Here is a 16274-nt window from a genome sequence, read left to right as displayed (position 1 = left end):
GGTGAGTGTAATACAAAATGAATTTTATTATTTTATTACATATCAGAATTTCTAAATAAGCGTATCGTAACTTAAATAACCCGACTAATTAAAAATTTTCTAGAATGTCTTCAACCTACAAAATTACTCATATTAACGAACAGCATTACTCAGAGTAGATTCATCCGAAATCCAAATCCCAAAACCTAATACTTCCTGTTAGCTGAAGAATTAGTTCTTGAACGAAAGGATTTTTGAAAAATTGAAGTTTGGACTTTTATGAGCTTTTTTTCTTACAAAAAATATCATTTTCTACGTATTTTACACCATGTTTTGATCTCTAAAGTGAGTTGTAATAAAAAAAAATATGAAGTCCTTAATTCAAGAGCTAGTTTAAATTATCTGCTATCATGAATATTTATTCTGAGTAATCTTCCTCAAAAAAAGGAGTTTTCTTTCAAAAAGTTTTCCAGAAATCAGTCGCCTATTACTAAATATTTAAAATTTTCAAATGAAAATTTCAACAAATATATGTTGCTTTACTTTTATTTGCTTAAAAGCTTAAAATACATAATGTTTTTATTATAGAGAAGGAAAGGAAATATAATGTTTTTTAGTCATCATATTCATCATGACCCACATAACCGTTTAAAAGTTGCATTTTATTTCCTGATAAAAAAACCTTTAATTTTAAAGTCTCAAATTATTTTAAGAATTTAATTTAAATGGTAACAATTTTCATAATAACGTAAAACTGATCAGTAGAACCTTTAAATCTTTAAATGCAGAAAATTTTAATGCAATATTTGAATAAATGAAGCGTCATTAGCCTTTAATTCAGAATACAAAGTCTTGCTATTTAACCCTTTAAGGACGACTGAGACACTGGTGTCCAAAAAACAAAAACATTGTTTTTAGAAAGCTATTTTGTCCTCTAAATAGTCTGAAAAAATTATTTTCATTTTTCGGACACCGCTGTGCCACTCATCCTTAAAGGGCTAACACTAAATATTTAGCTTAAAACATTAAGTATTGTTAATCTTCTTAATCTCAAAATTGGAAGACTAGTCAACAAAAAAATTTTCCGTTCTTAATTTAAAACTCTGAAGCAGTAAGAAAGCTTTAAAATAAGGAATATACAAGGATTTTTTTTCTGTATGGTAATTGTACCAAATTTCGACATAGGTGCATGCAAGCGCCAAAGTCTTAAATTTGAAATTAAGTTTTTTACTATTTCGTTTTAATCGTATTTTTAGGACATGAATGTCCGTCGGTTTAGGACATTCATGTCCTAAAAATACGAGTATCATCCACCGTCGGCTCATCTTTCTCTACTATTTCGTTTTAAGGACAGTTGCTTGGAATCTTGTAGAAAGTTTATGTCTTTGTTTTCTCTAAAATCGTTCTTAATTACATTTTAAAATGAATAAAAATATAAACATAGCTTTGGATAATATTTCGACCACCTTGATTCTTATACTTCCTTACCATTACGGAATTCTTCCAAAGTTTTTTCACATCATATCGTTCGTCGAAGCGACATGTTTTTTTTTATTTTTTGTATTATAAATATAATCTTTAGAGTATGCAAAAACTAAAAATTCAAAGAAATTGAGGAATACAAGAAGTGGCCGAAATTGCAGGTTGGCCAAAATTTGGTACAGTTAACTTATATGGTATTGAAAATAGCAAATATTATTAATTTTTTCAAACCAATTTTTGAAAAGATAAGCAAAATAAAATTGAAATTCAGGAAAACCTAATGCCATATATTTAAAGATCAGATACTATGATTTTTTAATAAGTTCCGAAGTTCTTAAAAAAAATTGTATACAAAGAAATTTAATAGGCCCAAACATATTCCTCCTATTTTAAAATAAAATAAATTTCTGGTATTTTGATGCACTTTATTCCTAACTTTTCCAAACGAAAAAATATTTAATTTACTATTTTCCAAAAGCTATTTTCGTAAAGAAAGGCCACTTCTCTAATCCATTAATAGGCAGAAAAAGCGAATTTGAGACACGAGATATTTTAGATTTTAGTAAAAGAATTTCTGCAAGGAAAACCTTTTAAAATAAAATAAAACGGACAGTGAATTTGTATTCAGCAGTTCCAATTTATTAACAATGCATTTTAGAAAATAAGTTTGTCAAAAGTTATGTTCTATGGAAAAGGATTTTGATAAAAAGAATTCAAAATTCTCAGTATTTTGTATATTTCGTTTCCCTAACTTTGAGATTTTTTTAAAGTTTCAGTTGTTTGAAAGGTCTATATGGGCTAAATTGTAAAACTTGAAGTCTCTTTATATACGATCATGTATTTCGATGATCATACCGGTTTACCACCGATTCAATTGATTTATAAGTAAAAAAAAATATTCCTAAACAAAAAATTGCTTTAGAGCACATTCTAAAATATTTTAGAATGAGTAACAGGCAAACCGACAAATAAAAGGTCTATTCGGGTACTTTACCAATTGATGTACCGATCGGGTACTTTAATCTTCGAATACCGGAAGTCGATACGCCTTACCGTGTGTCCTCTAGCCAAACAAGTTGAAATAAGTGAATTAAATAACTGTTTTTTCTTAGAGGTCGAGCAGTAATATATATCGCTCCTTAAAAATTACAAAAGGCCAACTCATTATCAGCCATTTTTAGGAGACAGCATCAAAGGTTCAACTTTGTGTAAATAATTATATCAATTCAATGACTGAACAATTGATTTCTTTTCAATTAGCATTAATATAAAAACCGAAACGTACAAATTTTTATATTTCAATGTAGGTTTTTTCTGAGTTAGCTCCTTGTCATTCTAAATTATGTGCAAATTTTTCTGAAATTAGAATGACAAGGAATCAATTTACTTAAGTTAGTCCCTTGTTTCTGAATAATTTGAACGATAAATCTATTTTGTGCTCCTCTGCTTCAAATAATATTGTGCAAGCAAACAAGAAGTTAAAGAGTTAAAGATTATTTTCCTGAAAAAAAAATAATAATAAGTTCATTTGTGGTTATTTCAAAGATGTAATGGTCCTCTTAAAATTGTTTTATAACGTGAAATATTTCCACCAGACAATAGGAAAAATTTTCAATGAAAAGGTTTTATATGTTGTCTATATCTGGAATAAGTTGCCACAGATAAGAGTTATATCGTATAAAAAATTGTCGATTCTAAGATTGTGTTTTGATTAAATTGCAGTGCTCTTGAAAGATTAAACAGAAAGAGTTTATAATTATACAAAAAAATCTTGAGAGACATCTTTAAATGTGAGTGGTTCAATTTTATAGGGAGAGAGTTTGTAGATGCGTGTCGTTCTTTGTGAATGTTATTTATTTGTTTATCATTTTAGAATTTTTAGAAATTGTTTTTGGTCAGAATAAGCCGATAAGATTGAAACCTACAATATATGTAAGGGCGGGAGCAAAAAAAAAACAAAAGAAAAGCTTCTTCTGATAAATATATTCCCATTGTGAGAGTTAGATAAGCGCTTGCGCACCACGGATAAATATAGCTTTCACCGACCTTATAAGAAAATTGTTTAGTAAGTGTCAGACGTTTCTCCCAAATTGATGTTTTCCATTGAAAATGTTTGTATTTTACTAATAAATCTCTTGACTATAATTGAATAATTAACCCAAGAGATATTCTTTTGATTTCATTTGGGACTTGTGCTGAAAAAGGTCGTGCACTCAGAATGAGAATCCTATCATTGGAGTCTTATCACAGGAGATAGCATACAAATTGGAACAATTGTATCCTGGAAAGTACAAAAGCTTCATCGCTGCATCCTATGTGAAGTTTGTTGAAGGAGGAGGAGCACGTGTTGTTCCCATCTGGTAAGTTTGCAGTTCAATGAAAATTTCTTGAATAAGTACGATAGTATTAGAATATGCAGAGCCACTGTATCTAACTATTCCAGAATCTTGTTGAAACATTTCAATGTAATGAATATAACATAAACAATTTCGAAATGCTTTTGTTTATATCAGTAGTGAGACATATCCCATGAATTTAGTCATCAATATAGAAACCTTCATATCTTAATTCCTATCTTCACTTCAACTGATCAAATTTTTCCATTGTTTTGCTTTCTGCCGTATCATCTACCTTAAAGCTTTCAATACACATGAAAGTGTTACAAATTTTAAAGAATCGGTTTAACCCATTCGGTCTATGTACTAGAAATACTTGAGATAGAATGTTCATATTTTGAAATTAATTTCATACAGATTAATGGATGATTAAAAAAAATTATCTATTACGGGGGTGCGAGGAGCCGCTGTCAAGCATACGTCTTAACGGTCACTGAATTTAAATTCTTTACAATAACTTACTTAAAATTCTATTGATTTAGATAGAGTAACAATCCAAGAAAACATATTGGCAATCAGAATTCAAATCAGGAAAGAGGAAAAGGGCTAATTTTAACAATTTTGAGCCATTTTGAGCAAAAATTTTGCATGACCTTCCGCGAAGGAAGAAAACAATAACAAAATCTATTTTCATCTCTGTCGGGCTATTTTTTCAAGTAATTGAAGGACTAAAGTTACTAAAATTCCATTCACGAAAACAATTCGGATAACAATAACCCAGGAATAAATCATCTAAAATCACTAAATTTGCGTATGATGTATAATACTATGATACGGAATAGGTTAATCGGTTAATTTATAAAAGAATTAAGAATCGTTTTACTTTCGTAGACATCGTAAATAGCAAAAAAAACTAATTTGAAGTATTATCAAATTTTCCCTTTACTTTAACATTTAAAGCTTCGATACCTTAGGGTTAGGATGAATTACAAAAATTAACCTGTAAGATTTGGTAGTAAGGACTGATCCGTTACTTATTCAAGTAGGACTTACCCGTTTAAGACACCAAGGTCTTATACAACAGGTTCCAGACCAAAGGCCTGGCTATATGACTTAACTTATTTAATTTCTTATTAGTCAAGATCTTTTAGAAAATTTTGACTTAGGATTGGATACCAAGGGTAAAATGATCCATTATATTCTAAAAAAACCAGTAAAATATCTTGTTATTTTCGATTTTGAGACCTTCAGAAGCAGGGCTAAACCTCTAGTCTGCCTTCAACTTTCTTTACTTAATCCTTTGATGTCAAATTTTACAGGCTTCTAGAATCAACTTGAGTCTATTTAGGAACGTCCTAAACTTCTGCTGAAATAAACGGTGGTGTGCTATAATAATCGATAAGTTTTGCCATAATATAATTGAAAATTGAATATCTGAATTAAGTAAAGCGGTTTTCAGACTACAGATTTAGCCCAATACCCGAAGATCTCAAAATCCTAAATAGCAACCAATTTTATTGCTGTTTCTGAATTAGATAGGTCATTTGTCTTAAGGCAAATTTTTCCAAAAAATCTTGAAGTTGAAAAATTAGAGCAATTAAGCCATATATGGCTAAGTCTCAGGTCTGAAGCCCGCATAAGTCTCTTTACTGCCAAACAGTCTTTAAAGGTTTAAGCTTAAGTAGCAGAGATTCTTGTGTTATTTTTTTATGACCAATATAAATTTTTCTTCAAGGATTAACAGACCTCGTGAGTATTATCAGGATATCATGATGAAAATCAATGGGATTCTTTTTCCTGGCGGAGCAACATGGTTTGACAATGGATATGCAGACGCCGGTGAACATATTTATGCCATTGCAAAAGAACTGAACGATCGTGGAGATTACTTTCCCCTATGGGGAACATGCTTAGGTTTCGAGTTACTAACATACCTATCTGCCAATAGAGTAGAACATCGATCAAATTGCAAGTCGCACAAACAGTCACTACCACTGGACTTTAAGGAGGACTACAAGAACAGTCGCATGTTCTGTCACGCCCCCAACCACATTCTAGACATCCTGGCTAAGGAGCCAGTCACATCAAATTTTCACATGTTCTGCATTACTGAGGAAAAACTTGCTGAAAACGGAATTGCCAACGAATGGCGAGTAATGTCCGATAATAAAGATTTGGATGGACTTAGCTTTATCTCTACGATTGAACACACAAAGTATCCATTCTACGGTGTTCAGTTCCATCCCGAAAAGAATCTATACGAATGGATCTACGGTAATAACATATCACACACTCCTGAAGCCATCATGGCATGTCAGTATTTCGCTCAGTTCTTCGTAAATGAAACCCGACGAAGCTTCCATGCATTTAACGATCGTTCTGATGAGAACAACCATATGATTTACAACTTTGAACCTACATTTACAGGAATGCTCGGTTCACAATATGAGCAGTGCTATTTATTTGATAAAGATGTAGACTACGTGAAAGAGAAAAAATCTTTAGATAAAGCCACAACGAGCAGTCATTGATTGATCACCGCCTTTAATAGCAAATGGACTAGTCAGTAGAACCAAAACATAATTGTAAAATATTTTATATTAAAAAGAATGTACTTAAAATTTCTAAATTTACTATATCTTTATTTTACGTGAAACTGAATGAGTTGCCTTAAATTCTAAGTGAATAGTATTAGTACAATGTTCCTGGAGTAGAAACCCCTTAGTACTAGGGGTATTTGTTATTCTAACCTGAATAAATAGATTTCTTTTAATATTTTTGTACGGACAATACCTTCCATATCGATCGTTACTAAAAATTAACAACAGATTAATCAATGTTATCAAATTGACAATGTCAGCTATAATCCTTCCACAGTCTTTGCTTTAGTTTTTATTACCTAATAAGAAATTAGAGCAGGTAAAAACCATATGGCTAAGGCTTATGCCCGAGACACAATTACGACTTAAGCCGAGAGACGACTTTGTGGAAAATGATGGAAATCAAGTTTAACCATTATGTCGCGTATAATTACACTAAGCCGTCTCTCGGCTAATCCTCAGGTCTGTCAAGGCCGTTAGGTCTGAAGACCGTATGAGACCCGGGCGGAGGAACGTTTTCAGACTTTGTACACATTCTGGCTTCAAACACTTTATATTTTTCCCATACTCCTTTATAACCTATGTTTTTCAGGAAATGTGTTAGTTAAGGCTATAGCTATTACTATATAAATGCCATAGATAGAACAGATTTATTAAAGTTATATAGGATAAAATGATTAGATCAGATTAGAGTGGGGGCGGTTCCTTGCGGAACCACTGCAGTCATGCCTCCTTTTGGGCTCATTATGCATTCCCAATCAAATTAACCCCTATTAAAGTTAAGATGGTTTCAGCCAGCCCGTTTTTTGGATAAACTCCATTAAACAGGGCGGCTTTAAGTATTCATCAGACAGCACCGCATTATCTAGAAGCACCCGTCTGATGCTACATAAGCTGGGGCAGTCACACACATAGTGAGTGACCGTCTCCTCAGTTGGGGATGGAAGTGAAAATTATGTCGATGGTCCCCCGATCGATTTAAAGAAGAATCTCAACATTTATGTATGTTTAACATAAGTTTTAAAAGATATTTTCTCAGTTATCTTTAGGGAATTTGTTCTAAAACAGGTATTTCATATTTTTGGAAAATGACAAAACCAGCAAATGAGGCATTTAGAGTGATCGGAGCGCGATGTCTCAGATGAACAAAATTGTAGTCCCAAGTGTTGCCTATAGCCTGGTGTCAATGAATTTTTAATATTTTGTTTAGTTTATTTTATACAAATTTTTAGAACCTCACTTTAATACAATTTTTTGGTAATTTTAAGAGAAACTCCAATTTTACACCCTGAAGGAGTGGTTTTACAAAGTTTTTTGTAATAATAAAAATTGAAGCACACCTAATGACCTTTTCAACGGACCCACACTTTTTAAATTCTGTTCGCTAGAACCTGAGATATAAAGGATAATGTAAGGCAAAGCAGAAAAAATATAAAAGTATTAATTAAAAAAAAATTGAGTCGTGATTGAGCAAAACTAATGCCATATTCTTAATCAGGAGACTCGACTCTATCAAACGTACCATGTGAAACCTCTGAGACAGAAAAAAGTTGTCAATTTTTTGCATAGTGTTATCCAGGATAGAGCTTTGAGAAGAATTTTTAAATCGAAAAAAAAAAAGATTTGAAATTAAAATGCTGTTTTTTAAATATTCATTTGACATTTTTTTTATTAAAAATTTTAATTATGAAAGCACGCTTCCTAATACCCTTTAACATTTTGAAAGAAAATAAATATCCAGTTTAGCCGAGACACATTTGGGGGATTCTAATAAACGACTGGGAGTATTTTTTTTTACCTCAGAACAGTTTTGAAAATTTGTCCGAAATTGTAATATTAATTGTCTTTATTAATTTTCATAAGGTTTCAGTAATCTCTTACGTAAACCATTCGAAAGTATATTAAGTACCTTATTGCTTATGTGTTATGTGAATAAAATTTAACAAAACACATTTTATTATAAATATTTTAAAATTTTAACAGTCAATAAATTTTTCTAGCGGAAATGAAATATTTTGTCTTTTTAAACTTAATAATAATGCTAATAGAATGGAGAATAAATTCAAACTGAATTGATAATTAATTTCTTGTAAACTTTAAAAGCGATTTGGAAAGATTTTCATAAATGATATTGATCTTCTCTTCAAGCCAATGAATATTTCAAAGCATTAAATTGCAGACTATTGTGTGAATTTAAAATGCATCCATGATTGCATCTCAATACGTCGACCAATTGTGCAGAAGTGCAGAAAAATGTGGATCATCAGTGGAAATATGAAATATGACTGAAGCTCCTTAAATGCTAAATTCATATCGATTAAATAATTGAGCATTTACTGTTTGAAATAATAATTCTCTTCACTCGTGATTTATAATTTTCTGTCGCAATTCCGAAATGGATACAATGTGTATATGCATTTCATGAAAAATCCATGGCAAAAGATGTGCATTCTCCAGTAACTTCTTCAATACAAAATTAACCACGTTTGTTTTCATCTTGAATTGAACCGATATTTGCGGCTTATTGAATAGCATAAGAAACCACATGGTGTAGATAAAAGATTAATAAAATATGCCGTATCAAATACTTTACATTTCTGTGGTGTTATTACACATTGATTACCCATCATTTCTAACTTAATGAAAGAATATGATGAAATCAATTGCTAATACATGCACAAAAATTAATTATATTACACAGAATTCAACTGGAAGAGAAAGGTATGTAAGTTATTTGAATATTTATTCAACACCCGCCACTTTGTGAAATTTATAAGAAGTCGCTATCCGTCTTAAGAAGACTGCATTCACAATTAATTTGTGCTAAAACATCGCGTGCATTTGCCAATTTGAAACAATTATTGCATTCATTGTGAGAACAAAATGCATTTGCGTGCCATTTTACGTGTGACTCAGGCTTAAGCGGTAAATTGTAGCATGATTTGTCAGTACATTTTCTCATATAATAATTAAATTAAAGCTCCATAGTTCCTCTTTAGTGTCTTTAGTGTATCACCACAATCTGCATTGAATGTAAATACAAATGTTGTCAATAATGCTTCTGGTGTTGATATTTTGGAATAAGTAGAGCAAAGGTATTTCACATGTCATTACTACTGAATCAAAAGTAGTCTTCATACTGAAGGTTTAACCTAGTTCACGCGAAAGTTCCTAATTTCTAAATAAACAGAATCATTGAACATTTAGTATACCTAGTCTAGAAAATTAATTTTTGTTTTCATTCATCCGTTCTTAGTCAACAATTTTATCAGATATTATAGCAGAAATACTATGTTAAAATTATAGAAATTAGGCCATAAAACTAAATTCAGATCTAAATCCTGTATTGTCACAGTTTTTAATTTCATAAACATCAAATAAACAACAAGCGACGACACATGGCAATGACGTTTCTTCTCGCCGTTGGACATCAGAAATTGCTTCGGTTTTTGTTACTTTTTGCCCCATACCTTTTATTACTATTTACTCCAACTGGCCATTTTTAATAAAAGGATTTCTGGAGAAAAGGATCTTTGGAAAATGCTAATACGGATAGTGATTTCGTATCCAAAGAATCCAAATCATTTAGGAAATATTCATTTGTGCATAAATTTTGGAAAATAAGTGGATAAAAATTGATATCTGTTGTAAGGAAAATATTTGAAAAACAAGGCTAAAACTTCGAATTTTTTTTGTTTTTTAAGAAACTTAACATTGAAAAAAGTCCATGGAGGCTATCAATGGAAAAAAAATTAAGCCGCTATCTTTGTTATCTTGGAAGATATAGAATTTTGAAATTTTCGATATGTGACTGTTTGCCCAGTCTCTCCTACTGGCATAGAAAACATTAAAAAGTTACAAACCGTTTTCAATATTTTACTCACCAAAATTGATTTTTTTACTCACCGAAAATACTCTTTCACCAAAGATATCTTACACGATTTTACTAAACATTCTAATAAAGAGTTGAATAAAAAAGTTTTTCCCTTGTGCGCTAATGTCCTAGACACACTTACGACTTAAGCCGAGAGACGACTTAGTAGAAAATGATGGAACTGCAGTTTAAGTCAAAAGTCAAAAAGGCCCTACTAGAGAGAGAATTTTTCAACTGAATGTAATTCAAACTTTAATACTCAATCACCAAAATCAATGAGGTCATTCATGTAGTCAGAATGGCCGAATGTAACACGATTCGGTTCCACGGCTAGAGCTCCAGCAGTTATTTTGAATCTCCAAAAATGATTGGGTAAGCAGTGTGCCTTTTGTTTCTAGGATTAGCCTTTTCAGTGGGAGGTAAAGAGTGTGCAGTGTGCATCTTTAATGCCATATAGTGGACATGCCTTCGGATGCGTTCGGGACTAAATGGGTTCAAAAAAATCATCCAGTATCAACTATGAGACTAAGAGATAGACCACCTAGAAAGCGGTACGAGTTTTGGACATCAGAATCACAACTCCTGCTGATGATCAGTACCATAACACGCCCAAACACTCAACCGTCAACAATTAATCCGTAGTCCTACGGCTATGGGTTCTAGACAAGACCCTAGACACAGACCTAATTTGATTTTGAGTACGCTATCAGCACACTGTCATTTAATTCTGATCAGTGAATACGTCAACACCGTCAGCAAACCCTTGACAAGAGTAATGGTGCAATTCCACTGAAAAATCTCACGAAGAAATCTTTCTCTTGATCATTTTTTAGGACTTTACTGTTCTGAAGTGATTCTGAATTAACGACTTTTCTTTTTATTGGTTCCTGTCTTGACTGTTTTCCTTAGTTCTCTCCGTTTTATAAAATCACCAAATAGTCATGACAAAAATCAACAGAAAGAAAAGTCGGTAATGCAGAATCACTTCAGAACAGTAGGGGAAACTGGGGCACCACTAAACATGGGGTACCACCAAACACTAATTTTTATTCCTAAACTACTTGAACCTTGTCCTCAGAAATCGAATATCTGATGTAAAAAACGCAGTGTTTGGTGGTACCCCATGTTTGGCGGTGCCCCAGTTTCCCCTAAAGTGCAAAAAGAAATTTTCATTTTACATTGAAATAGAACAATAATCTTACTTCAATAATCTTGTTCTCATTATGTTTGTGTTTATTGGACAGGTCTTTGAATTTCTGATAAGTGATAATAGATTATGAACTGGTACTGAACCTGTTTATAAACCAATACCTAATTTTTATTCTAAATGGAATTGTAGTACTAATAGGTTATTTTACGCAATCTTTTGAATGATTAATAATCGATTTGAATCGGTTATAAAGCGGCACTGAGAAAAAAAATGGGGTGCGATTAACTTTTTTTTCTGATAATTTTAATACTTTTTATGTGTAAAAATATATCAACATTTTTTAATGTTAATTTTACATATTTTTAGGGGTAAAATTACAATGAGAAAGGGTACCTTTAACCCCTAATGCACCTAAAAAGCATAATATTTACACCGATTTCGGATCAATACTGCAGGGTAAAATAAACATTTCCAGAATGTTATTTTAACTTTCTCGGATTTCTCTCAATGGGTGAATTTAACAAGATATTATACAGTAGAGAACACTTTGTTAAATCCTGCAAGCCCCTACGGCCTTGGGACTTTGCCCCTGTTCGTAAGCTTTTCTTTATTTCTAGAACTTATGGATGATTTTTACGGATCCGATCCACCATGTCTAATCGGTGAGGACCATTTTTAAACATTAGAATTAAAAAGAAAAGCTTACGAACAGTAGGGGATCAAATTCACCCGCTACGATATGAATTCCTGAATCGCACTTGAACATGGGATAATGTATCTTTTCGAAAAAAAATATTTAAATAGAATCTCTATGTTTTGAATTAATGTTTCAGTCTCGATCTTCATAGACATAGAGTTCAAAGGTAATGAAAAATTTTAAGCAATTCCTCTGATAAGTCAATTCGCTGGAGATAACAATGTAGGTTCTTCGAAGGACCCCCCCCCCCCTCTCCGAAAGTATTTTATAGTTTCGTAAACATGACCTTTATTTTTCCCCCATTTATTTTACTGTGAATAGTTTCGGAAGAGCTAGTAAAAAGTAGATGTCCAAGAAATCTCGCTTTTTCACATAAAATTTTTATAAAGACCTTTACAATCGAAAATCCATTTAAAAATGCACTGCAAAATTATGTCATTTCATTGTTTACTTTCATACAGCACATTCACAAACATTTTCCATCCGTGGAATTTTAATTTACGTGGCTTTTTGGAAAGGTGACGAAAAAATGTGCACCACAGCATCAATTACCGTGCTGTCCAATAAATTTGTGTAATTTGCAGTTTCGATGCACAGAAGCCTGTAAGATAAGTGTGAGGTGTATTATGCTCTTTGCCAGAGAAAGAAATCAATGAGGTTGAATTAATGATTGATTGTACCATGCATATGTTGAAATTATCCTCTAAAAAATTTCTTGAGAATCCAGTGGAATCGTGTCAGAAGCTGAGAATAATTTATTTTCATATATTTGTTGATATTTTGAAGCATGACCTATGTATACCTTCTTTCAGTGTGATTTATTAGATCACAAGAATATAGCAGAAATTTCCTCCATTCACCTGTTGATCCAGCTAATACAAAATTATGTCCAAACGCCCCCATGTGCTTTCCAAATGCTCCTTTCCTGCCAATTTTAGCACTAAATGCGCGAATGTAGCACAGAAAAGCCATGTAACTAAATAGTTGAGAGAAGAAAAACCCATCAATTGGAGGAGAAAGATCAAAGTGTTCAATAACATGTCTTGGAAAGTATATAACCTCTGGAATTATAGGAAGTCACCAGAAAGATAATGCAATTGTTACGTCAGGAAGAATCAATTAATCAATCAAAAGTCTCATTCAGTGGTAAAATTTCTGAGTGAAGTTTGTGGTAAAAATTGCCATTTTCTCCAAATAGGCATTCAATGTCACTGTAATTATTTATCAATCTCGTATTACGTATTCAAATATTTTTTTTAGCAACTGCTTATTGTACTCCCTTGCAGCTGATGGAATGATACAGGAGAAAAAATAAAGAAATAGAGGTGAGAGTATTGAATACCGAAATCGATATCATCTTACATAATAAATCAATCAAAATCAATTTCGTGATCAAGTAACAATTAAACCAGGATGATGGCAAATAGCCTTTTGCGAAATAATTTAAATTTGAAATTGAAACGAGAAAAAAACGACAAGGAACATAGCGCCACCAACAGAAGTCACTTGAAGTATTGATGTATCAGAGAGATAGTCATATATCAAATGTCTTTCACTTAACTAGAACACCTTCACTGGGACGTTCCTGGGCATCAAAAAATGGTGCAAGAATTCACTCTCATTGTGGCAGGTAACCTTGGGCCTGATCAAAAATGTCTTGGTAAATAAAGATCAAATATGATGGCTCTTGAGCCACAATGAAAGCGAATGTGTTTAGCTTTTTCACGCTTTCGAGCGTTTAAAATTAATTATGCTCGCTCTTGCTTTTGATACAATTCACATAGATTCAATACTTCTTATTCCTTCAACCGCTTTTTTCTTCTAAACACTTGAAGATGATGGTGAGAAAATTCTTCTATATAGTCTCTTGAGGTGTTCAACAATCACCCAAATTCAATGTCATACGTCTCATTTGGAGATTTATATCCAAATTTTCGATTCTTCCTCATGCAATTATTGGGAGAATCTCAAATGGAATGAGGAAGCTCTTTTTTAACAATGGTACAGACTGCCCTGTAATTTTCCACTAGCCGCAATTACACGACAATTACCATTTTTCACGAGCTTTTGATGAAGTGGGTGCAATTTTCTAACGAATCCACCGACCATCGACGTCAACATTGGCCAGTTCCCCAAAGGCATCTTTGGCAGAGAAGGTGAAGATCATTCACCGACTTTTATGTCTCATTCACGATCATTGGCTTAAATGCTGTTCCAAAGATCTTTAGCACTTTAGATGTTTTATTATCAAGTTTTTGTGATACTAACATGGTATTTTTGAGTAATTTGATGAAGATCAGTCCTTAAAATTCTTGTGTTGATTAGGAGACAGCGAGGCAGTTTCATATACCATTTTAGAGTTTAAAATTGCAGTTGAAAATCTTAAGCCAAACCTATTCTTTACTCCTCTTATTTATACAGAGAGTTGTTCGAAGATTATTTAACGTTCTATAAATTAGATTTTTAAAAAAATACTTTTAAGCCACGTCCCCTTCGGGAATGACTGAAGGTGGTATTAAAAATTGAGAAACACGGGGAACTGGGGAACAGAATCGTGACAGGAACCCATTCAAAGAAGGTGGACTACGCAGAAGCACATGAGAACACCCATATACTATAAAAAGGTCCTAGAAAATAGATTTTCCGTTTCTAATTTTGGAATATCACCACCAGAAGTTACGAACTTTCACTTGTTCACAGAAGCCGTGCCAATTTGTTGAGCTTACTGTAAGCCCTGTCGAATAGGTCGAATAGGTCGTACGCTCTACATTAATAAATATCGTAACTATTCGTCAACCTTTACACAGTTCGTTACGATTTCCCAATTAAAAAAAGTCGTTCCTACTTGTAGATCTCTAAGAAATTGTGTTGATTTTCCAAACTGAAAAATCATACCTAGTCTTTTACTAGAATCGTTATTGATTTTTTGATCTTTGCAATGATCATATCGATCTTTCCAACCATCATGCCAATCCACAGATCTTTTGCAGAGATCGTTCTATACAACCAATCTTCGCATAGATCGAAATGATCAATCGATCCCTACACTTAGAAAAAATAGAAAGTGCGACTAACTTTTTTTCCTCAAAACTTTAACACTTTTTAAGTGTAAAATATATCAACATTTTTTAATCTTAATTTTACACTTTTTAAGGATAAAATTAACATAAAAAATGTAAACTTAACCCCTAATACACCTAAAAAGGGTAATATTTACACCAATTTTGGATCAATACTGCTGGGTAAAATTAACATTTCCAGAATGTTATTTTAACTTTTTCGGATTTCTCTCAGTGTATTATACTGACCTGTAGATTTCCGTAAAAATCATCTCGATCTACGGATCTTTCGCATTATTCATTTGAAAATTCTTTAAATTTGTAAAAATTGTAACGATTTTCACATCCTTGCAATTCTCACGTTAATCCGGCGATGTCAACTAGAAGAATCCTGAAAATATGCAGATCCTTTACAAAGACCGTTCTCATCTACCGATCTTTGCAATTATCGTGATGATCTCACGGTCTCAAAAACAGTACTGACTGGTCGATCTCTTTAACAATCGTGCGAATCCGGGTTCATCCTTGTTCGGGGATTTGCGAACAAGGATGAACCACGAACTGGAGGAGCTTTATGGACGGACCGACATTGTGACCTCTATTCGGGCAAGAAGATTGAGCTTGGTCAGTCTCATTTGCCGTGTGCCAGAGGAGAGAATGAATAGGAAGGAAAGTGTATGAGCGAAATCTGGAGGCGGCGTCCCCGAACAAGATGGAAAAACATAATGGACGATGTCCTCAAAATGCTGGATTTACTTCGACGAAGGCGGACGCTGGCTTTGGACCGTGTGGAATGGAGAGGTATTGTGCAGGAGGCCTTGTCTCTTATGGCCTCTACACACTAGTAGAAATTTCTTTAAAAAAATGCCTTTTTAAAGAAAATTTCCTCTATCCTTGTAAGCAGACACGTTAGATTTTTTAAAAAAAAGCAATTTTTGCCGAAAATTGCTCCTAATGTGTAGACACCATTAAAGGGACGTAAGTGGCCACTTAAGCAAGTAAGTAAGCAAAGCTTTCTCAAAGACTGTTCTTGCCGATCTGTGCTATGATCGTGACGTTCTGACTATGTTTAGAAATATTGTGCAACTTTTGTCTGT

General features: G+C 32.8%; 1 protein-coding gene across 3 annotated transcripts; it reads left to right on the top strand.

Annotated features, from left to right (window-relative positions):
• Positions 1 to 3308: 3308 nt before the first annotated feature.
• Positions 3309 to 8403, top strand: LOC129803804 (gamma-glutamyl hydrolase A-like). Of its 3 annotated transcripts, none has more exons than XR_008751898.1 (4): positions 3342 to 3572; positions 3666 to 3821; positions 5533 to 6461; positions 7982 to 8403. XR_008751898.1 is itself a non-coding variant. In XM_055850608.1 (3 exons), coding segments are annotated over exons 1-3 (954 nt in total). In that variant the 5' UTR covers positions 3309 to 3570; the 3' UTR covers positions 6329 to 8403. The 3 variants fall into 3 exon arrangements, 1 of the variants encoding a protein (XP_055706583.1); XR_008751897.1 differs by having other exon boundaries at positions 5533 to 6491; positions 7896 to 8403; XM_055850608.1 differs by having other exon boundaries at positions 3309 to 3572; positions 5533 to 8403.
• The last annotated feature ends 7871 nt before the right edge of the window (positions 8404 to 16274 follow it).

This window comes from Phlebotomus papatasi, chromosome 2 (genome assembly GCF_024763615.1).
Source record: "Phlebotomus papatasi isolate M1 chromosome 2, Ppap_2.1, whole genome shotgun sequence".
Taxonomy (NCBI): Eukaryota; Metazoa; Arthropoda; class Insecta; order Diptera; family Psychodidae; genus Phlebotomus; species Phlebotomus papatasi.
This window is presented reverse-complemented; position numbering and strand designations above follow the sequence as displayed.

Bases quoted from the DNA above. Each gene is read 5' to 3' on its own strand.
- LOC129803804 (XM_055850608.1), top strand. The intron at 3,822-5,532 runs GTAAGTTTGCAG...TTTTTCTTCAAG, and splicing joins GCACGTGTTGTTCCCATCTG to GATTAACAGACCTCGTGAGT.